This window comes from Coenobita brevimanus, chromosome 65, assembly GCF_032717465.1.
Source record: "Coenobita brevimanus isolate Jiangsu-jjx chromosome 65, ASM3271746v2, whole genome shotgun sequence".
In the NCBI taxonomy this organism is placed as follows: Eukaryota; Metazoa; Arthropoda; class Malacostraca; order Decapoda; family Coenobitidae; genus Coenobita; species Coenobita brevimanus.
In genome coordinates, this window is record NC_137018.1 from 38028938 (window position 1) to 38052606 (window position 23669).

General features: G+C 53.0%; 2 protein-coding genes across 2 annotated transcripts; one reads left to right on the forward strand and one right to left on the reverse strand.

The window, feature by feature from the left end:
• Nucleotides 1-1433: 1433 nt before the first annotated feature.
• LOC145404976 (uncharacterized) lies at nt 1434-3320 on the reverse strand. The gene is made up of 3 exons (XM_080276480.1): nt 3165-3320; nt 2334-2702; nt 1434-1733 (listed from the first exon to the last, which is right to left on the reverse strand). The coding sequence occupies exons 1-3, from the start codon at nt 3318-3320 to the stop codon at nt 1434-1436; spliced, it is 825 nt and encodes a 274-aa protein (XP_080132606.1).
• A 15686-nt stretch (nt 3321-19006) lies between these two features.
• Nucleotides 19007-20429, forward strand: LOC145404977 (uncharacterized). The gene is made up of 3 exons (XM_080276481.1): nt 19007-19084; nt 19585-19863; nt 20127-20429. The coding sequence occupies exons 1-3, from the start codon at nt 19007-19009 to the stop codon at nt 20427-20429; spliced, it is 660 nt and encodes a 219-aa protein (XP_080132607.1).
• The last annotated feature ends 3240 nt before the right edge of the window (nt 20430-23669 follow it).

A 23669-nucleotide genomic window follows, 5' to 3' on the forward strand; every position in this document is an offset into this window, starting at 1 on the left:
ACACTTGGTGTCGAGCGTGGTGGCCCGGGTACTAGGTGGTGATGGGGTGGGGGAGGTGTGGGGGCTCGGTGGTGTTGGTGAGGTGTCAGGTGAGGTGCTGGATGTGATGAGGGGTGAAGTGGGGGTGGCGGGGGAGGAAGAGGGAGAGAGGGAAGGGGGAGGGGGAGATATAGCAGTCGTAAGAGGTAGAGGAAGGTGGCACGGGGGTGGGGGGTGGGATGAGGCACGGGGCTGGAGCCGGGGAGGTGGGGGGGTGGAAGGGGCAGACATGCCGGTTTCTGAGGGTGTGGGACGTGCTGTGGTATTCTACAGTCACCTGGTAGGGGTTAGGGATGTGAGTGATGGTGTGTTGCCCTGTAAAGTGCGGGGTAAGCTTGTGAGGGGTGGGGAGCTGCGCGATCATTGCCTAGCTTGTAGGGGTTGGAGATGGTGGCGGAGCAGAGGTCCAGGTTGTATTGGGGGGGGTGTCAGCCGTCGTTTGAGGTGGTGTAAGGGGTCGGAGGTGGGGGTGGAAGCGGGGGGTTGCAAGTGCTGCCAAAGGGGTAGGAGGAGGGGTGTTTCTCTGAATACTCACTTGTAGGGCGAAATGCCGTCCTCTTGGGGACAGGAATTAATGCTCCATTGCACAATTTTTGCATGGGCGGGCCAGTCATCATTTTTGGTGGCATCTATCCGGGTGCAGAGTTGATTCATTAGGGTACGATGACTGCATTCGCACACGGCATTTCCTTGGGGCCAGTAGGGGGACAACTGGGAGATGCTATAGCCGAAAAGATGGGAGAGTTCCTCCCAGATTTTGCTGGTGAATTCTGGCGTGTTCTCTGAATGGATGGCCTGCGGGATACCAAAGTAAGGAAAAACATAGTCAGACCAGGGCGTCAGCCACTGTGACAGCATGGGGTTCTTTCGCTGGGCAGGCTATGACGAACTTAGAGTATGTGTCGATGAACGTAATCACGTACCTATAACCCGATTTGGGGGGCAAAGGTCCCACTATGTCGAGTGCCAAGAGTTGCCAAGGTTTGTGGGCGATAATACACCCAGTTGGGCTAGCGGTACGGGTGATGTCCTTACCATGGGCGCATGCTCAGCAGGATTGGATAATCTCCTTGGCGAGGGTGGAGGGATTTGGCATTCAATAGGCATCATTGAAAACCTGTAGGAGCTTCTTCGTGCCCAGATGAATGCCATTGTGGGCGTGCAGGTGACAGGGCATCTAGGGCGGCATCGGGGGCCAGAATGATATGCCCAGATGGAGTTAGCAGATAGTCGTCTTGGCAGTACAATTTTTTGAAGAGGGGCTGAGGGATCCAGGGTGGCCTTTCCTTCCGATGCCATTGTTGGAGGTGGTCAGCCCCCAGCTGGGCGGAGTTGATAGGGAGTCGGGAAAGGGTGTCTGCGTTGGTATGGAGTTTGCCGGGGTGGTACGAGATTTAATAGTTAAACTCCTCCAGAATTTCGAACCACCTGATGAGCTGTGCATTGTCGGTGTCGGACTGTTGCAACCACTGGAGGGACTGGTGATCAGTGATGATGGTAACCTGGGTCCCTGATAGGTATGCCCAGAAGTGTTTGAGTGCCCAGACAATACCCAGGCACTCCCTCTTGGTGGTGGCGTAATTCTTCTCCACCGGACTTAAGGTATGACTGGCACAGGCGATGATGTGTTCGTGGCCCTCTTGGACTTGCACCAGCACAGCCCCGATTGCAATCAGGGAGATGTCTGTGTAGAGCTGAAATGGAAGGATGTAGTCAGGGAAAACGATGACAGGGGCGGATACTAGCTCATCCTTAAGTTGTTGGAAGGCGGCTCGTCTCTCGTCTGTTCAGATGAAAGGCTCTTCCTTTCGAATCAGGTTGTGGAGAGGCTTGGCGACGTGCATGAATCCCTTCGCGAAACGGCAGTAGTAGGAAGTCAGGCCGAGGAATGCTCGGATTCCTTGGACATCGCTGGGTGGAGGAGTGTCTGTGATGGCACGGAGTTTGTCGGGGTCAGGAGATATGCCAGCCTGGGAGATGACGTGCCCCAGGAATGAGACGGTTCTGGCGGCCAGGACGCACTTGGAGGGCCAGAGTTTGAGGCCTGCCTGTCGGATTCTGGAAAAAACCCAGCGGAGGTGCAGGTGGTTGGCCCAGGTCTTGCTGAACACGATGGCGTCGTCCAAGTACACCAGACAGATCTCCCACGTAAGGCTGCTGAGGACAGATTCCATGAGTCGTGAAAAGGTGGCAGGGGCATTACAGAGGCTGAGGGGTAAAACTTTAAATTCATAATGTTTTCCATTGCTGGTGGAAAATGCAGTTTTGCATCTGTCCTCTGGCTGCACAGGAACCTGCCAGTACCCCGACTGGAGATCGAGGGTAAAAATCCAGGATGCGCCACCTAGGGAGTCTAGGGAATCGTCTATTCGCGGGAGCAGAGTGGCATCCTTAGTAGTGACGTCGTTGAGCCAGCGGTAATCGACGCAGAACCACATCGTGCCATCCTTTTTCTTCATGAGGACGACAGGGGGGGACCAAGGGCTGGTAGAGGGGGAGATGACTCCGGCTTCAATCATCTCCTGCACCTGGCGGTCTTCCTCTTCCCGTTGCTTGGGGGTTTTCTGCCAGGATGGCTGTCGGATTGGTGGGCCCGTCATATGGATCTCGTGAGCTAGGTAGGTGGTATGTCCAATGTCGGCGGGTCGTGTTGCAAATAGGTCCTGGAAGTCCAGGAGAAGGCGGCGGAGGGTGTCGGATTGGTGGGCAGAGAGATGGTTGGGGATAGGGGGCAGAGGGGTGGGGGAGCAGGATGGGGAAGGGGCACAGGGCTTGGCTTCTTCCATCTCTCCAATTACGAGCCCTTTCGGGAGGGTGAGGGGCAAGGGAGCATTATTTGCCATCCAGACTGCTGAGTGATGAGGGGGAAGGAAGGTTGGGGGCAGGAGGCAGGCTGAGAGGGTTGCAGGTGGAAGGAGGGGGGAGAATAGATCGGAGGTACCTGAGGTCCAGTTAAGGGGCACCCAAGCCTTGTGATGCGGAGGGATAGTGACAGCCAAGGAGGTGGGGAGGGGGATAGAGAGAAGGGGGGAAGGGGGGCAAGAAAGGGGGGAGGGGGGGCAGGGAGTCTTCCTGTTGGGGCCATGGCGTGCAAGTGCAGACGGCCCTCGTGGGAGTGGGGGGGCCTGAGGGTTTCCGGAACTGGAGCTGTCTATTCTGGCAGTCGATGGTGGCGCCCGGCTTCTGCAGCAGGTCCAGTCCGCCGGCTTCTGCAGCAGGTCCAGTCCCAGATAGCCTTCGTAGTCTCGGCAGGAAGAGTCAAATACAATAAATTCATGCATCGCTGATGCCGGCTGATGGGTGTCAACGCACAGGGCCCGTGTTTGTCCACGGATCAGCAGGGGGCCATCCCCCACGTCCACCAGGTGAGTAGCTGTTGGGAGTAGCGGGCCAAAGGTTGACTTGTGACGGGAGAAGTAGTGGCTATATAGGCATGATCTGGCTGCTCCTGTGTTGACCAGCAGTCTGGCTTTTACCCTGTTCAGCTTCATCTTGTGGTAAACTGGGGGGCGGTATTTGGGGGAAGTGGCCCCCGCCACCGTGGGAAGGTGCAGGGGTGGTCCTAAAAATCCAACTGTCGGGGGCCTCCTTCTTCCTCTGGCTCCTGCCCCCTGGGTTCGGTTTCCTCTACGGGGCCAGGTTCGTCATCCAGCTCCTCATTATCTATGGAGGAGACTTTACTCCTGCCCGGGGTGGTGGTTTTTCATCTGGCAGCCTTTAGCTGGTCCCTGATATCGTGCAGGGGGCACCGTGAGCTGCAGGAGGAGAACTCCCAGGGGTTGACTAGGATAAGGTTGGGGTTCTCCTTGTGACTGGGGCGTCAGTGGATGGGGTGTGCTATAAGTAGGCTGGATGCCGGGGTGGGGCTGGTGTGGAGCATGGGTGGGCGTGGCTTGATTGGGGGAGCCGGAGCATTTGTGGGAAACTTCTTCACCACGTTTATTTGCTGGGATGCAGGGCGGGAGGTCAGGAGGCGACGTATCAGTTGGATACCCTTATCCATGTCTCCTGTAGGGTCATGGATTGTGAAATGCTCCTTCACCATACTAGGGAGCACTCTCAGGAGAGTATTGAAGGTGTGTTGTTCCCGGATGTCATCATCTGCCTCCAAGTCGGCAGCAGTGACCAGGCATCTAGCCTGGATTAGGGTATCATCCAGATTTCCATCGAAGGTTAGGCTATCCAGTTGGGACAGCGCTACTACTTTCCCTAGTGAGGGAGCGATAGTTTGAATCACGAGTTTCGTGAAATTTTGCCAAGTGAGCCCCGGAATTATTTTTGGTGCTATATTAGCTGCCACTTGGCCTAGTAATGGGAGCGTGACTGCGATTTTTTGCTTATCGTCCTCGAATCCGATATCCAGCAAAGGTTTAATAATTGCCAGGTATGTGTGAACATCATACTGTTCGGGGTCGAATTTTGGTATTTGCACATGCAGTTTAGTTGCCATTTTGATAGTATTTCCTGATCACCTCTCGTATGCCCGAGTCAAGAACCACCGCTGTCCACCAGTGTAATGCTAGGTGTTTTAGGGTCGGCCTCCCGTCCCTGGAGCACCTAGTGAGTAGCTGGGTTCTCTTTCTAGACCGGAGCTTAGACAAATAAGAGAGAGGCAGGACACAAAAACTCAAGGCAACACCTTACATGTGTGTTACTAAATCTTACACAGGAATGAGCAGATGTCACAAATACAAATGAGCGGGACAATTATAATCCTTGGTCTGCAGATATGGAATAATAGTATCATGCAGGTTACTACATAGGACCAGATTGGTTAGGGGAAACAACACTTGAGCTAGACACTTATGCTGGTGGGGGAGTTTAGATTTCTTAGGGCGATGGTGGTGGGTGTCCCGATTTCCTAAGGTAGCGTTAATATTTTACACCAGGCCTAAAGCATGACCTTATCGAGGTGTGCTGTCACTGTTGCATAGAGTGTTCACTGTACCTTGGCCCATAGATCACTTTTACATTACTTTACTATGTACCTGGGTGGAGTTAACGGTACTGGAACTAACTCAGGGGCCTATGTATGATCTTCACTGTCTTACGGCGGCACTGTACACTATGGTAGGCCCGTCCTTCACTGTCTTACTATTGCACTATCTTTTCCACCACTTTCTTTTATGCTTTAACCACCGGCTCACTATGTCCTGTCACTCCTACACTGTCTGTATGCTGCGTGTGTTCACTTTCACTCACTGTCGGGTCGGACATGTCACAGTCAGGTGCAGGGGTGGCGGCGGAGTCTCAGCCTCCCTACTGACGGGGCTGGGATCCGCCAGGGGCAGCTAGGTCCCTGGGGCAGGGGACAGCGGGTAGGGGCGTCCTCTCTCGTCCGGGACTGCTGGGGGTGTAGGGGCCCAAGGCTTCTGGGCCTGGTATGGGAGTCTGGCCCTCTGGGCTGGGGCCGAACAGTCTCCTGAACTTCTGAGTCGGGCATCTGACGGAGGATGAGGATCTCCGGTGTCTGGGTGCAGGGAGGTCCTGCCCAAGAGTCTGAGGGGCAGTCGGGAAGCTGCAGTCCCTGCAGGTCGGGGACGCTGTCAGGAGTGAGCTGTGGCGTCGGCCGGCATTGGGGTCCATCAGGGGCATCTACACTGGCTGTGGGGAGAAGAGCCTGGTGGTGGTCACAGGGCCTCTCCAATACTCCTCCAGGCTGGAGGTTCCCTCCAAGTTGTGGGTAGGTGGACCGGGCTCAGCACCTGATGAAGGATCAGCTTCAGGCCGTCTCAGGCGGTAGGGCCCGGCTACTGGCCGTGGCTGTCTCGGAATGCCTTCGGAGTGGCTACCGGTCGTCTCCTGCAGGAGGGTAGAGCGGCTACAGGCCGACTCTCTGGGGGCACTGTCAGAGCAGCTTCCAGCGGTCTCCTGACTAAGGCAGGAGCGGCTTCCGGCCGTCTCTTGACGAAGGTGGAAGCGGCTTCCAGCCATCTCCTGATGAAGGCAGGAGCGGCTTCCGGCCGTCTCCTTATTGACCTTCATAACGGCTTCAGGCCATCTCCTGTAGGAGAGTGAGCGACTACCAGCCGTTTCTCCAGGAGCACTTCCGGCCGTCTCCTGGCAACGGCAGGAGTGGCTAACGGCCGTCTCCTGATTGACCCCTGGAGCGGCTTCAGGCCGTCTCTCTGAGGGGCACCTTCCGAGCGGCTTCAGGCCATCTCCTCTATTCCTCTAGAGTGGCTTCAGGCTGTCTCCTGTAGGAGGGCAAGCGGCTGTGGGCCATCTCTCCGAGGGGCACCTTCCGAGCGGCTTCAGGCCTTCTACTGACGAAGGCAGGAGCAGCTTCAGGCCGTCTCCTAGTTTCCCCCAAAGCGGCTTCCGGCTGTTTCCTGTAGGAAGGTGAGCGGCTGTTGGCTGTCTCACGGGTGCTAGGAACTGGAGAAACAGTTCCACTCCGGTCTGATCTGTGGGCAGCTCGCCCAGCAAGTCATCTTGTATTCCTGCTATGGTGGTGGCGGGCGAGTTCTGTGTCATAGGGGTGCACAGTCCAGGTGGACTTAAGCCATTTCTGCCAGGAGCTCATTCGCTCCATGTACACTCCGTGGTCTCCTTCTGGTTGCTCGTTACGGTCTATTTTGATGTCCTGCTGCATTGTAATTACGAACGATGACGTATTTTCTTGTATAATTTTGGTTATTTTCATGCATTTTTCTTCAGCTTAGGGGAGACTTTGAACTGAATATAGCTTTCATTTACCCCCCCAGAACGAGAGGATTTTCTTGAAAATAAAATCATCTGGAAAAAGTATATACATGTATATATGTGTGTGTGTATACATACATATATATATATATATATATATATATATATATATATGTTATGCTAGGTGTTTAAGGGTCGACTTCCCATCCTTTGAACGCCTATTCTGCAGCTGGGTTCCCTTTCTAGACCGGAGCTTAGTAAACTAAGAGAGACACAGGGCACAAAAACTCAGGGCAACAACCTTACACGTATACTGGTAAATTCTAATGTGGAACAGGTAGATGTCACACACAGGAATTTAGACAATCATATAACATGTACTGAAATCGGGAGTAGCAGTATCTCCCAGGATACTGTTGAGCCAATAGTTTAGGATAAAAGTGTATAGTACAATGAACAGCACTTAAGATGTTGGACAGGGGAATCAGTCACTGTAGCTTTGAGGGAAATTTACACTGTGGTTGGAATAGGTAGTGTGGCTATAGGTCTTATGTCGCGGAAGTATTATATTACTAGAGCCGAGTTACATACTCGCTGTAGTCACTGTAATCACTGTTCGGCTTCTCTTGCCCTGTCACCGTTTCACTGTTGGTTTACACTCCCGGTCCTGTGACACTTAATAGAAAATAGAATTTGGGCTTAGTTTCCCTCTGGTATTCTAACACAAGGCCCGATGTTTTAGGTCACTGTTTCACTGTTTGTCTATATTTCCGGTATTGTAACACTGATAAATTTTGGGCCTAGGTTCCCTCTGGTATTCTAACACACTTCCCGATGTCTATGTCACTGTTGCATTGTGACTGCACTTCCTCTGTCACTCACTGTCGGGGCTGGGTAGGGTGGCAGCATTGGCGGAGGGCAGCGGAAGAGCTCACAGCCTGGCTCCTGAAGGGGGCTGAGTTCCACTAGGGGCCTCCATATCCTGCTGCCACGGGATCACTCGTAGGGGCGTCCTTTCTCGTCTGGGGCTGCGTGCGGCGAAGGGCCCCATATCGTTGGGGTTGGGAACTGGGGTCCGCCCCTTGGGACTGGCGCCGAAGAGTTTCCTGAGGCGCTCACTCAGGCACCTGACAGAGGACAAGTGTCATCTGCATTGGGGTGGGGAGAGGTCTTGCCCGGGGGTCCTGGAGGAGGCCTTGGGGGCCCGTTGGCTGTGGTCTCCTGCTGTCTGGGACACCATCAGGAATGGGGTCCGGCATCGGCCTCCATCGAAGTCCATCAGGTAGGGTCCTTCTGGGGCCAGCTGCTCAAAGAATAGCCCTGGAGATAGTACAGGGCCTCTCCCCAGATCCTCGAGGCTGAGGCCTTCCTCCTGAAGGTTGCCTTGCTGGTGGTGGACAGTAGGGTCGTCTGCGCCCTCGCCGGTCGGCAGGTCTGATGGCAGAATGCCCTCTTGTAGTGGAGTCACAGGGGGCAAGTGGCTTTGGTGCATCTCCCCGGCGTGGCTACCAGCCATTGCTGGGTTCTTGTGGACAACGAAATGAGGATGACTGCAGGCCGTCTCTTCGTCGTAGGCATGGCTACCGGCCATCGCCTGGGTCCGACTCCCTGACGGGGATACAGTTGAAGTGCGGCTACCGGCCATCACTTGCCTGTCGGCATGGCTACTGGCCGTCGCCTGAGCCCCATATGGAGGATGATGTGCAGACGAGGAGCGGCTACAGCCCGTCTCCTGCCGACAGGCGTCGCTACTGGCCGTCGCCTGGGTCTTGTCCTCTGAGGCAACTACAGGAGGAGAGGGGACGTACCCTTCTCTCCCCAGCACGGCTACTGGCCATTACTGGTTCCTGTAGGGGGATATAGCAGCACCTGACAGAGGGGTGACTACCAGCTATCTCCTGCCATGGGGCCCAGCTACAGGCTGTGGCCTTTTAAGGGCACGGCTACCAGCCATTGCCTGAACCCAGCTATAGGCCATAGCTCTTAAGGGGGAGCGGCTACAGGCCATCTCTGGGAAGCCTTCCGAGCGGCTACAGGCCATCCTACAAAGGGTGCGGCTACTGGCCGTCGCTGGGGTGCTGCTTGGAGCTAAGGAAGTAGCTCCACCCCAATCCTGTCGAAGGTCAGCTCACCCGCAAGGTAGTCTCCGTTTCCTGCTATGGTGGTGGCAGGCGAGTTCTGGGTCATAGGGGCGCGCGGCCCAGGCGGACTTACATCCCTGTCGCCCGGAGTCGGGCCACTTTCTGTCTGCCCCTCCCTAAGCTCCTCCTGTGCGTGTTGTGGTGCCCTCGGTGACTATATTTTATGTAGGTTTTACGTCTGTTTCTCATGTAACGTGTAGCCTCAGTCCAACGGGTTGACCTTGCTCTGTTCTGCGCCAGTTGTCTATAATACCTGTGAGGTCATCACACTATTTCTCTCATCCAGCGATGTGCTGATACATCAATAATTCTGCACCTTCTCTGGTAACTTCCCTAATTCATTCTCTCAACATGTTCAGAACATCTCAGTCTCATTTGTGCTGCATTTTTAATGTTTTTAAAATGCAGTATAGTGCCACAGGGGCGACCTATAACCCCCAGAAGGAGCCCACAGAGGAGCAACGACAATGCGCCAGGACTCAGGGCGACAATGACATAAGTCCGCCCGGACCACATGGCCCTATGACCCGGAGCTCACCTGCCACCACCATAGCAGGAATACAAGACTACCTCCCTGGTGAGCCTTCCCTAACCAACATCGGGGTGGAGCTGTTACTCCAGCTCCAGTCAACACCCCTGAGATGGCTGGTAGCCGCTCAACCCTCCTGAAGGAGACACCCTGTAGCCACTCTGAGGGAAAACAGGAGTCGGCCTGCAGCCACTCCCACCTTAGTCAGCAGACTACCTGTAGCCACTCTGAAGGTGTCCTTTCTGAGACAGCCTGTAGCCGCTCAACCCTCCTGAAGGAGACTGCCTGTAGTCTCTCTGAGGGAAAACAGGAGATAGCCTGTAGCCGCTCTGAAGGTGCCCTTCCCTAGACGGCCTGTAGCTGCTCTGAGGGAAATCAGGAGACGGCCTGTAGCCACTCCCATCTTCGTCAGGAGATGTCCTGTAGCCGCTCTAAAGGTGCCCCTGAGTCGGCTTGTACGTGCTCCCTTCCCCAGGCAATGGCCAGTAGCTGGGCCTTAGCGACGGCCTGTAGCCGTGCCCCTAGAAGGCCACGGCTAGTGGCCGTGCCCCACGGCAGGAGACAGCCTGTAGCCGCTCCTCTGTCAGGTGCTGACTCCTGTTCACCAACCTACGACTCAGAGGGAGTCCCCAGCCTGGAGGAGTACTGGAGAGGTCCCGTGACTTCCCCTGGCATCTTCTCCCTGCGGCTGGATCTGGAGAGGACTCACCTGATGGACCCCGATCTAGGACGGTGCCGCAGCCCCTTCCTGACGGCGCCACTGAGCACCGGGGACAACAGCCCTTGGGACCCTCAGACTGTCGCCAGGACCCCCGGACGGGACCTCCCTACACCCAGGCGCCGGAGATTTTTGTCTTCCGTCAGGCGCCTGAGCAAGAAATTCAGGCAGTTATTCGGCCCCAGCCCTGAGAGCCATACTCCCGCCCCAATGCGTGATCCTCTGGCCCCTGAACACAGAGGCCCCCCGCGGAACCCAGCGCCATCAGTAGTGAGGCTGGGTCACCTCCGCCACCCTTGTACCTGACCGCCATGGTGCCCAGACCCAAAAGGAGCGACAGTGAAAGTACAGTGTCCGTGATTCAGTGACGTGAACACACAGCAGTGAATTAACCATATAAAGAAAGTCAGTGAGAAAAACACCAATGATAATATAAAGGTCTGTCTATCTACTCAGAGGAGTAGACTGTAGCACCAGTCGAGAAGGGCAGTACTCCCGAGGTGGATGGAAAGCTGATGACAGGGAGTGCTGGAGCTCCCGTTTCATCAGCCCTCAGGACTAGTTCCTGACCATCCCCCTTTGCTGAACTTTTTCAGTGTCTCAGTTACACAGAGAGTAGGCCAGCATGCTCTCCAGTACAAATTTCTCTAACTATCTTCACCAAACTACATGCAAAGTACACACTACACTTCCTTTTCAAAAATCAACAAAAATGGCGTCTATCAATCAAGCCTCGGAGTCCCCAGGGGGGGGGGACCATAAATGCCCCCGCCATCTGCCCCTCTCCCAGTGACGACTCAAGGTGCCTGGAACCACTGTCTGACTCTCTTCTTCTTCATTTCTGCAACATTCGCGGCCTTTCATCTAACTTTCGCTCTGTTGAGCACCACCTCTCCTCCTCTAAACCTCACCTTCTTTTTCTGACGGAGACTCAGCTGTCTGAGGGAAACCGACAGCAAACCCTTTTCTGTATCCTCCTACTTTCTCTATACTCATTTCAAAGCCAAAGGTGGCTGTTGTGTATACATACGCAACGACTTATCTTGCTCTCGTGTTCCTGAACTTGATTCTTCTGAATTCTCCACACTCTGGCTTCGGCTTTCCTGTCATTCTCTGACTAAATATATCTGTGCTGTTTACTTATCCCCTAATTCTACTGACTATCAAAAATTCTTCGACTATCTTACTTCTACGATGGAACACATTCTGTCCATTTCTCCTTTCTCTGAAATCTCCATTCTTGGAGATTTCAATGTTCACCACCACCTTTGGCCCTCCTCTCCTTTCACGGATCCACCTGGTGAACAAGCCTACATCTTTTCTATCCTTAATGACCTAGAGCAGCTTGTACAGCGCCCTACCCGAATCCCTGACCGCCTTGGAGAGAGCTCCAACATACTTGACCTCTTCCTCACAACTAATCCTTCTGCTTACTCTGTTAATCTTTTCTCTCCGTTGGGCTCCTCCGATCACAATCTTATTACCTTAACCTGTCCTATCACTCCAGTACGGCCTGTGGACCCTCCAGGGAAACGTCGTCTGTGGCATTTTGGAGCCGCGAACTGGGAGGCCCTCAGGCAGTACTTCTTTGATTTTCCCTGGAATGATTATTGCTTCCATGGCCGGGAGCCATCTGAGTGTGCCTCGCGCATTACGGAGGTTATTCTCTCGGGCATGGAAGCATACATTCCTTTCTCATATCCTTTGACTAACGCAAGAAAGCCTTGGTTTAATCACGCTTGTTCTAATGCTGTCCGCAACAAGGAGAGGGCCTACAAAAGGTACCGGAGCCAACCCACCCCTGAATCACATCATCTTTACGTTTCTGCCCGGAATCGTGCTAAGTCTGTTCTTCGCTCTACTAAAAATAATTTCATCCATACTAAATGCTCTCAACTCTCCAACTCGAATTCTTCCTGCTCCTTCTGGCACCTTGCCAAAAATCTTTCTAACAACTTTACCTCATCATCCTTCCCTCCTCTTTTCTACTCTGATGGTTCTGTAGCTATTTCTTCTACTGATAAAGCAGATCTCTTCGCACAGACTTTCTCCTCCAATTCCACCTTAGACGATTCCGGTGCTGTTCCTCCATCACTTCTCCCCTCTGACTTCCTCATGGCTGACATTAAAATTTCTTCAGTTGATGTATTTTCTGCCATCACTGGCCTCAGTACTAACAAGGCATATGGGCCTGATGGGGTCCCTCCTGTTGTTCTCAAGAACTGTGCTTCTGTGCTTACACCCTGCCTAGGCAAACTCTTTCGCCTTTGTCTGTCAACTTGTACCTTTCCTTCTTGCTGGAAGTTTGCTCTCATTCAGCCAGTCCCAAAGAAGGGTGACCACTCCCAACCCTCCAACTATCGTCCAATTGCTTTAACGTCCTGTATTTCAAAAGTTTTCGAGTCAATTCTTAATAGAAAATTTTAAGGCATCTTTCCTATCACAACCTTCTTTCCGATCGTCAGTATGGGTTCCGTCAGGGACGCTCCACTGGCGATCTTCTCACCTACCTTTCAGACTCCTGGTCATCCTCCTTTCGGGACTTTGGCGAAAGCTTTGCCATTGCACTTGACATCTCAAAGGCTTTCAATCGAGTCTGGCATAAATCTTTAATTTCCAAACTGCCCTCCTACGGTTTCTATCCTTCTATCTGTGCCTTCATCGCTAGCTTCCTTTCTGGTCGTTCTATAGCCGCTGTTGTAGACGGCCATCGTTCTTCTCCTAGATCTATCAACAGTGGTGTTCCTCAGGGCTCTGTCCTATCACCAACTCTCTTCCTTTTATTCATCAATGATCTTCTAAGCTGTACATCTAACCCTATCCACTCATACGCTGATGACTCCACCCTTCACCTTTCCATTCGGTTTCATAGCAACGCCCATCTCAACAGTTACTTCAAGAAACAAGGGATGAGGCTATGGCACACCTAATGTCTGACTTGGCTCGTATCGCTGACTGGGGTAAAAATAATATGGTTGTCTTTAATGCATCTAAGACTCAGTTCTTACACCTATCAACCCGACAAAATCTTCCACAGGTATACCCATTAATGTTTAATAATATTCAGCTGAATCCTGCATCATCCTTGAACATGCTTGGGGTTTCATTTACTCAGGACTTATCTTGGAAAGATCATATTACATCTCTTGTAAAATCTGCTTCCAAGAGATTGGGTGTGCTAAGCCGACTCCGCTCTTTCTTTACCCCTGCACAATTGTTGACTCTATACAGAGGTTTTATCCGTCCCTGTGTGGAGTACAACTCATGTGTGGGGAGGCTCCCCACATACAGCTCTTCTCAATAGGGTGGAGTCAAAGGCTTTTCGTCTCATTAACTCCTCCTCTTACTGACTCCTTTCAACCTCTGTCTCTTCACTGCACTGTTGCATCTTATCTCTTTTCTATCGCTACTTTAATAGTCACTACTCCTCAGAATTGTCTGCATGCATTCCTCCACCTCTACGACGGGAGCGTAGCACCCGTCTAGCACCAAACTCTCATCCCTTTTCTGTCCAACTCTCTAATGCAAGAGTTAACCGTTACTCCCAGTCTTTCATTTATGCAACAGGTCAGCTCTGGAACTGTCTCCCTCTGTCTGTATTTCCTGCTGCCTATGATCTCCAGTCTTTCAAACGCAGTGTGTCCAGGCATCTCAAAATGATCGGATCTTGAATTTGGCTCTCTATTGTATTTTGTTTTTCTCTTGGAAGGAACTGTTACTGCGGGCCATGGCCTTTGGTTCCTTCTTCCTCGCATAAAAAAAAAAAAAAAAAGACGCCTCAATCCCGTTTGGGGTGGCCACAAACAAATCGCCTCCAAGTCGCTGTCCCCTGCCATTTCACTGCTCTGCTCCCAACTCACACCCCCTCTCTCATACACATCTCCACCCCATCCCTCCATCTCATCCTCGGCCTCCCCCTCCCTCTTCCCCCCTCCACCTCACTCACATACACTCTCTTCGTCAGTCTTTCACCCTCCATCCTCTCCACATGGCCAAACCACCTCAGTGTGTTCCTCATAACGCTTCCTATCACATCCACATCCACATGACAACGCTCCTTTATATCCTCATTCGTCAGCCTGTCTCTCCATGTGACTCCACAGGCTCCTCTTAAATAACTCATTTCCACTGCTCTCACTCTTGACTTGTGTCCTTCCAACAACGTCCAAGCTTCACTTCCGTACGTTAGAGTTGGTATCACAATACTGTCATGCAGCAACTTTTTCACCTCCATGCTCACTTCCCTGTTTCTAATCACTGTTTTCAAAGGATCAGCAACCTTTCTTCCCTGCTGTACCCTTTCTAGCACTTCACCCTCCAAACCTCCATCCATACTCATCACACTACCCAAGTACTTAAACGTACTCACATTTTCCAATTCCTCACCATCCAACCTTGCTGTACATTCACTGACTTCACCTCTCTCAAAGACCATCACTTTACTCTTCCCTACATTCACCTTTACATTCCGTTTCTTACACACTCTCCCAAACTCATCCACCAAGCCTTGCAGCTCCCCTTCGTCTTCATTGAACAACACAGTATCATCTACAAACAACAGTACAGGGAGTTTCCAAACACTATCCTTTCTCACCAGGGCCACTCCAACATCCACTTCCCTACCTTGTACCTCTTTTATTACCCCATCCATGTACAGATTGAACAACCATGGAGACATGACACATCCCTGTTTCAACCCAACTTTCAAAGAGAAAAATTCACTTAGTTCACCATCCACACGCACTGCAGCCTTCACACCATCGTACATACTCTTCACAGCATTCAACATCTTCCCATCTACTCCATTTATTCTTAACACTTTCCACAATCCTTGTCTATCCACCCTGTCATATGCTTTCTCCAAATCCATGAAAGCTGCATAAAACTTCTTTCCCTTCTCTAGAAACTTTTCCACTAAAGATCTGAGAATGAATATCTGATCTACACAACCTCTTCCCTTCCTAAAGCCTCCCTGTTCTTCTCCAACTAATTTCTCTGTTCTTTCTCTAACTCTGTCAGTAAGTATCCTACTATACACTTTTCCTATTATACTAAGAAGACAAATGCCCCTATGATTACCACACACTTCTTTTTCCCCTTTTCCTTTGTACAAGGGAATAATTATACCTGACTTCCAATCCTCCGGGACTCTACCTTCCTCCCAGGACAATCTGCACATCTTCCACATCCATTCTACTACTATCTCTGCCCCATGCTTCAGCATTTCACCACACACTCCATCAATTCCTGGGGCTTTCCCCGATTTAACTTTCTTCATTGGTTCCACAACTTCTATCCTACTGATTTCTTCCTGTCTTCTCACCTCCCTTCTTCTCCCAGGCATTCCCCAGCCACTTATACTCGCATTACTTCCATCCTCTATGTTCAACAATTCCTTAAAATGTTCTCTCCATCTGCTCACTTTTTCTCCCTTCTCCACTAGTAATCTACCATTTTTATCTTTCACTCCCCTGCTAACTTCACTTCTACCCTGTCTTACCTTTTTCACCTCTTTCCAGACCATTTTCTTACAGTCCCTCCACTTTACACTCAGATTCCTTCCAAATTCCTCATCCACTCTCTTCTTACTCTCTCTTACTAATCTTTTCATCTCTCTCTTTCTTTCTACATATAACTCTCTCTTCCGCCTCTCACTTCTTCCACGCCCCTATTTCTCATCCATTCATTGTATGCTTTCTTCTTTTGTGCCACAGCCTGTTGCATCTCTTCAGTCCACCACGCTGTTCCTTGCACCCCCCTCTGTCTTCTCTTCCTTCCACACACCACATCCTCTTGCTGCACATATTTCTTCTGTAAATATCCTACACACACCTTCCACGTCTCCCATCTGCTCCAATTCATATTTGCCCAATCGTTCCTCCACTTCTGTCTTATACTCAGCCTTTTTCTCATCTTCTTGTAACCTTTCCACTCTCCTTGCAACTACTCCTTCCTCTCGTCTTTCCCTTCTTCTATTCCTCCATCTTACTTGAATTCTAATTCTGGCCACCACCAAGTAGTGGTCAGAAAGTGAATAAAAATAACAGTGAAACCGTGAACACGGCCAAGCAGTGAAATACGGGTCTATTACAGTGAATACGGTACCGTCTGATAACGCCGCATCACACTAAAATCATACATAGACCCTAGTGTTAAAGTAATAATTGCCAACAGTGAAATAGTACCACCCACTCCACAAATATATAAAATTTGGACTTCCTGCAATAATAGTATATAAACCTCTGCCCTAAGTGCTATTCACCTTACCTGACCTTGACCTGGGTAGTATCCTGCGTGATACTAGTAACCCATAATTATCTTGGCCTAAGCTTTATAATTGTCCAGTGTATCTGTATTCGTGACATCTACCCGTTCCACTGTAGAATTTAGTAGTATACATGTAAGGCTGTTGACTTGAGTTTTTATGTCCTGCCTCGCTCCTATTTGTTTAAGCTCCGGTCTAGAGAGAGAGCCCAGCAACACACTAGGCGTTAGAGGGACGGGAAGGCAACCCTAAAACACCTAGCATTACACTGGTGGGCAGCGGTGGTTCTTGACCCAGGCATACGAGAGAGGTAATCAGGAAATACTGGAAAAATGGCAGCCAAACCGCATGTGCAATTACCTAAATTTGACCTTGAACAGTATGATGTTCACACATACCTGGCAATTATTAAACCTTTGCTAGATATCGGTTTCGAGGATGAGAAGCAGAAAATTGCAGTCACACTCCCGCTACTGAGCAAAGCGGCAGCTAATATAGCACCCAAGATCGCCCCTGGGCTCACCTGGCAGAATTTCACGAAACTCGTGATTCAAGCCACCACCCCATCACTAGGTAAAGTGGTGGCACTATCCCAACTGGATAGTTTAACTTTAAATGGCAGCTTGGACGATACTTTAATCCAGGATAGATGCCTGGTCACTGCTGCCTACCCGGAGGCAGATGATGAGACCTGGGAGCAACACACCTTTAATACTCTTCAGAGAGTGCTCGCCAGCATGGTTAAGGAGCACTTTAAGATCCATGACCCGACCGGAGACATGGATAAGGACGTTCAATTGATAAACCACCTCCTGACCTCCCTCCCTACACCCCAGCAAATCAACGTGGTAAAAAAGTTTCCCACAAATATTCCGGCTCCCCCAGTCAAGCCACATCCGCCTATGCCCCGCACCAGCCCCACCTCAGCACCCAGCCCACCGAGGACACACCCCACCCACCGGCGCCCCAACCACAGGGAGAACCCCAACCTCATGCTAGTGAATCCCTGGGAGTTCTTCGCGTGCAGCTCCAGGTGCCCACTGCACGATATCAGAAATCAGTTGGAAGCTACAGGACAGAAAACCACATCCCAGGCCAACGTAAAGTTTCCTCTCTAGAGAATGAGGTAACAGAGGACGAACCCAGACCCGCGGAGGAGACCAAACCCGGGGAACAGGAGCCGGAGGAAGAAGAAGGAGGCCCCAGACAGTTGCATTTTTAGGACTGCCCCCACACCTTCCCACGGTGGCGGGGGCCACTTCCCCCAAATATCGCCCCCCAGTTTACCACAAGATAAAGCTGAACGGGGTGAAACCCAGACTTCTGGTCGATACAGGAGTGGCCAGATCCTGCCTGTATAGCCACTGCTTCTCCCGTCACAAATTGAGTTTTGGCCCATTATTCCCAATGGCTACTCACCTTGTGGATGCTGGGGATGGCCCCCTTGCCAATCCGTGGGGAAACATGGGCCCTGCACGTCGACACCCATCTGGCGGTGGCGACCCAGCATAAGTTCATAGTATTCGACTCTTCCTGCTGGAATTATGACGGATACCTGGGGTTGGACCTGTTGCAGAAGTTAGGAGTCACCAGTGATTGCCGCAATAGACAGCTCCAGTTCTGAAAATCACCCGATCCCCCCTCCCCCTCAGGCCGTCTACACCTGCACGCCACGGCCCCAGTCAGAAGACTCTGCACCCCCCCTCCTTCCCTCCTTCCTTCTCCCCAACTGCCCCCCCCTCCCCCCTTCTTTTCCCGCCACCATTTCCTCCACCGTCAACATTCCTCCCCACCATGAAGCCTGGATGCCCCTCAACCAGTCCTCAGGCACATCTGTCCTATTCTTCCCACTCCTGCCACCCGGAACCCTCTCGGCTTGCTTTCTGCCCCCAACCTTCCTTCCCCCTCACCTCACAGCAGTCCGGATTGCCAACCTCGCCCTCTCACCCCTCACCCTCCCTAAAGGGCTCATAATCGGAGATGGCGGAAGCCAAGCCCTGTGTCCCCTCCCCCTCCCATTCCCTCGCCCCCCTACCCCACATCCCCAACCATCTCTCCGTTCATCAGTCAGACACCCTCCACTGCCTCCTCCTGGATTTCCAGGATCTGTTCATGGCGGGACCTGCTGACATTGGAGACACCACCTACCTGGCTCACGAGATCCATATGATGGGCCCACCAATCTGGCAGCCATCCCAGAGGAAGAACCCCAAACAGTGGGAAGAGGAAGACCGCCAGGTACAGAAGATGATCGAAGTCTGAGTCGTCTCCCCCTCCACCAGCCTTTGGTCCTCCCCCGTCATCATCATGAAGAAAAAGGATGGCACGATGCGGTTCTGCGTCGATTACCGCCGGCTTAATGACGTAACCACCATGGACACCACTCCACTCCCGCGCATAGATGACTCCCTGGATTCCCTATACGGCACAACCTGGTTCTCTATCCTCGACCTCCAGTCAGGATATTGGCAGATCCCGGTGTGTCCGGAGGACAGAGAGAAAACCACCTTCTCGACCAGCAACGGGAAACATTATGAATTTAATGTTTTGCCCTTCGGCCTCTGTAACGCCCTCGCCATCTTCTCCAGATTAATGGAATCTGTCTTCAGCGGCCTCATGTGGTAGATCTGTCTCGTGTACTTGGATGACATCATAGTCTTTAGCCAGGCATGGGTCGACCACCTGCAGCACCTCCGCCGGGTTTTCACCAGGATCCAACAGGCAGACCTCAAACTCCGGCCCACCAAGTGTGTCCTGGCTGCCAGAACCATCTCATTCCTGGGGCACATCATCTCCCAGGCTGGCATATCTTCTGACCCAGACAAACTCCGCACCATCACTGACGTACCCTCACCACAAGGCGTTCACGGGATTCGAGCCTTCCTCGGCCTGACGTCCTATTACCTCCTTTTTGTGAAGGGGTTCGCCCACATTGCCAAGCCACTCCACGACACGACCCATAAGGGAGAACCATTCATCTGGATGGACAGGAGACAAGCCGCCTTCCAACAACTTAAGGATAAGCTCGTTTCTGCCCCCATTGTGGCCTTTCCCGATTATGCTCCCCCATTCCGGCTCTACACAGACATTTCCCTAACTGCAATCGGCTCTGTGCTGGCACAAGTCCAAGAGGGCCACAAGCACATCATCGCCTGTGCCAGCCATACCCTCAATCAGGCGGAAAAAAAATTATGCCGCCACCAAGAGGGAGTGCCTGGGCATCATCTGGGCACTTGAGCCCTTCCAGGCATATCTGTCAGGGACCCAAGTTACCATCATCACTGATCACCAGTCCCTCCTGTGGCTGCAGCAGTCTAACACCCACAATGCCCAGCTCATCCGATGGCATGAGACCGTGGGGGAGTTCAACTATGAAATCTCATACCACCCTGGCAAACTACACACCAATGCAGACGCTCTCTCTCGGCTCCTCATCAATGCCGCCCAGCCGGAGCCAGATCTCCTCCAGCAGAGGCATTGCAAGGAGCTAGATCCCCCAGCACCTTTTCAAGAAACTATCGCCAGGGTGACCACCTGCTTACCCCATCCAGGCATATCGTCCTAGGCCCCGACATCAACCTGAACGCCCTTCAACACCTGCACACCCACAACGGCATTCACCTGGGCACGAGAAAACTCCTGCAGGTCTTTAACAACACCTACTGGGCACCCAATCCTTTCACCCTTGCCAAGGAAATTATCAAATCCTGCCGAGCATGCGCCCTCGGTAAAGACATCTCCTGTACCGCCTGTCCATCAGGCCAGATTACCGCTCACAAACCTTGACAGCTATTGGCGATCAACATAGTGGGATCCTTACCCCCGAAATCAGGCTATAGGTACGTGATCACGTTCGTCGACACATACTCCAAATTCTTCGTAGCCTGTCCAGTGAAGGAACATCACGCTGTCGCGGTGGCCGATGCCCTGATTCAGCACATATTCTCGTACTTTGGCATCCCACAAACGATCCACTCAGATAACGCACCCGAGTTCACCAGTAAGATCTGGGAGGAGCTGGCCCACATATTCGGCTATAACATCTCCCATTCGTCCCCTTACTGGCCCCAAGGAAATGCCATATGCAACTGAAGCCATCGTACGCTGATGAATCAACTCCGCACCTGGATAGAAGCCACCAAAGACAACGACTGGCCCGTCCATGTAAAAATCGTGCAATGGGGCATCAACTCCTGCCCCCGAGAAGACAGACTTTCACTGTACAAACGAGTGTTTGGGGAAACAACCCTCCTCCTGCCCCTTCGAGCAGCATTTGCAATCCCCCACTTCAGCCCTCACATCAGACCCATTACACCATCTCAAACGTCGGCTAACCCACCTCCAAAACAACCTGGACCTCTGCCCCAACACCTCCAACCCCTACAAACTGGCCGATACTGTTATGAAAGCGCAGCTACCCACCCCCCACAAGCTCACGCCGCACTTCACGGGGACCCACACCACCATCCGCGTCCCTAACCCCTATCAGGTGATTGTCGAGTACCAAGGCACTCCCCGCATTCTCCGAAACCAGTATGTGCGCCCTTTTCGCACTCCTGCCCCCACCGCCTTGGCCCCGCGCCCCGTCCCACCCACTACCCCCACACCACTTCCCTCTACCTCCTATGATTGCTACATCTCCCTCTTGCCATCTCGCTCTCCCTCCCCCTCCCCCATCGCCTCCACCTCACCTTCTGTCACGCTGCATCACACCTCACCTGACAACCCACAGACATCACTGACTGCCCGCCACTCCCCCACCTCCTCACCACTCACCGCCTCCTCTCCCACGCCCAGCACTGCATGTCCCGCCCACACCTCTGCCCACCACACCCCCGCCCCAGCCGTTGCCACTATTACCACCACATCTCCCAGCCCGCCACCAGCACACGCCCCCTCGACCCCGCCTGCCCTGTCCCCTGCCCCCAGCTCCACCTGCGCCACCCATGCCCCCACGACGCCACCACCCACTCACCCTACATCCCGATCCCCGCACGGTGCCGCCCACACTCCTACCACCCCACAGCCACCCTCGCGTGCCTCGCACACCTCACACACACGCTGACACTGCACACCCATATCACCGCCCACACCCACCCTTAAAACAACCATCACATGCTCTGGCCGCCTTTCCCGCCCAACCGACCAATACACCCACTCTCACCCCACCCGCCTCGCCACAAAATCACATCCCTACCCCTGCCCTAAATCATCTCACACTCATGATACACCAGGCATAAATCCCGGCCACCTACACTCCCCAGAGACGCCACGCCACATTACTCCGCCATAAAACCCCACACTCACCATCCATCTTCAGCATTCAACACAGCCCTGCACAGAGGATAACACCTAGCGCCACGAGGATTCGACGGACCATATAGGCGCTGCCCTTTGGACAGAAACAATGAGTCTGAGGACCTTACCACCTCCTACGGCTCCTCCACTCCTCCACTGACTCATCCACCCTCTTCATCACCTGTGACGAGTAGCTAGACGAGAACTCAGCCACCACAGCCTGGCACGCCCTGCTCCAACACCTACAGCCAGTCTACCACACCTACGACACCAAAGTTTACCACCTCCAGTCACAGGGATGTTACTTTTTCAAGCAGATGGTGGTAAAATGCAGTATTGTACCACAGGGGGCGACCTAACACCCCCAGAAGGAGCCCACAGAGGAGCAACGACAGTGCCAGGACTCAGGGCAACAACGATATAAGTCCACCCGGGCCATGTGCCCCTATGACCCGGAGCTAGCCTACCACCACCATAGCAGGAATACAAGACTACCTTCCGGGTGAGCCTTCCCAAACCAACATCGGGGTGGAGCTGTTACTCCAGCTCCAGTCAACACCCCTGAGACGGCCGGTAGCCGCTCAACCTTCCTGAAGGAGATGGCCTGTAGCCACTCTGAGGGAAAACGGGACACAGCCTGCAGCTGCTCCTGCCTTCATCAGGAGACGGCCTGTAGCCGCTCTGAAGGTGTCTTTTCCGAGATGGCCTGTAGCCGCTCTGAAGGTGTCTTTTCCGAGATGGCCTGTAGCCGCTCTGAAGGTGTCTTTTCCGAGATGGCCTGTAGCCGCTCTGAAGGTGTCTTTTCCGAGATGGCCTGTAGCCGCTCAACTCTCCTGAAGGAGACGGCCTGCAGCCGCTCTGAGGGAAAACAGGAGACAGCCTGTAGCCGCTCCCACCATCGTCAGGAGACGGCCTGTAGCCGCTCTGAAGGTGCCCTTCCCAAGACAGCCCGTAGCTGCTCAACCCTCCTGAAGTTGACAGCCTGTAGCCGCTCTGAGGGAAATCAGGAGATGGCCTGTAATCACTCCCACCTTCGTCAGGAGATGGCCTGTAGCTGCTCTGAAGGTGCCCCTAAGTTGCCTTGTAGCTGCTCCCTTCCCCAGGCCACGGCCAGTAGCCAGGCCTTAACGACGGCCTGTAGCCACGCCCCTAGAAGGCCACGGCCAGTAGCTGGGCCCCACGGCAGGCGATGGCCTGTAGCCGCTCCTCCGTCAGGTGCTGACTCCTGTTCACCAACCTATGACTCAGAGGGAGTCCCAAGCCTGGAGGAGTGCTGGAGAGGCCTTGTGACATCCCCTGGCCTCTTCTCCCTGCAGCCAGATCTGGAGAGGACTCACCTGACAGACCCCGATGTAGGCTGGCGCCGCAGTCCCTTCCTGACGGCGCCACCGAGCACCAGGGACCGAAGCCCTCAGGACCTCCAGACCGCCCCCAGGACCCCCTGAGCAGGACCTCCCTACACCCAGACGCCGGAGATCTTCATCCTCCGTCAGGCACCTGAGTGAGAAGTTCAGGCAGATATTCGGCCCCAGCCCTGAGGGCCATACTCCTGCCCCAAACCCCGAAAGCGCGGGGCCCTTCGCCACCCATAGCCCTGGACGAGAGAGGACGCCCCTACACGTGATCCCATGGCCTCTGAACACATAGTACCCCAGCAGAACCCAGCCCCGTCTGTAGTGAGGCTGGGTCACCTCCGCCGCCCTTGTACCTGACCGCCACGATGCCCAGACCCGAAAGAAGTGACAGTGAAAGCACAGTGTCCGTGACTTAGTGACTTGAAGGCAGAGCAGTGAATTATCCATATAAATGAAGTCAGTGCGAGAAGCACTAGTGACGGTATGAAAGAGGTGGAGTGAATAAAAGTAACAGTGAAACCGTGAACACGGCTAAGCAGTGAAATACAGGTCTATTACGGTGAATACACTACCAGCTGATAACGCCGCATCATACTAAAATCATACACAGACCCCAGTGTTAAAGTAATTATTACCAACAGTGAAATAGTACCATCCACTCCACAAATATATAAACCTT

Bases quoted from the DNA above. Each gene is read 5' to 3' on its own strand.
- LOC145404977 (XM_080276481.1), top strand. From the start codon at position 19,007: ATGGGTCGACCACCTGCAGCACCTCCGCCGGGTTTTCACCAGGATCCA. The intron at 19,085-19,584 runs GTGTGTCCTGGC...GAGCCCTTCCAG, and splicing joins CTCAAACTCCGGCCCACCAA to GCATATCTGTCAGGGACCCA. The intron at 19,864-20,126 runs GTGACCACCTGC...AAACCTTGACAG, and splicing joins TTCAAGAAACTATCGCCAGG to CTATTGGCGATCAACATAGT.
- LOC145404976 (XM_080276480.1), bottom strand. From the start codon at position 3,320: ATGCATGAATTTATTGTATTTGACTCTTCCTGCCGAGACTACGAAGGC. The intron at 2,703-3,164 runs GCCCCCCCACTC...CTGGACTTCCAG, and splicing joins CCAGTTCCGGAAACCCTCAG to GACCTATTTGCAACACGACC. The intron at 1,734-2,333 runs GTTCCTGTGCAG...CTTCCATTTCAG, and splicing joins TCCAGTCGGGGTACTGGCAG to CTCTACACAGACATCTCCCT.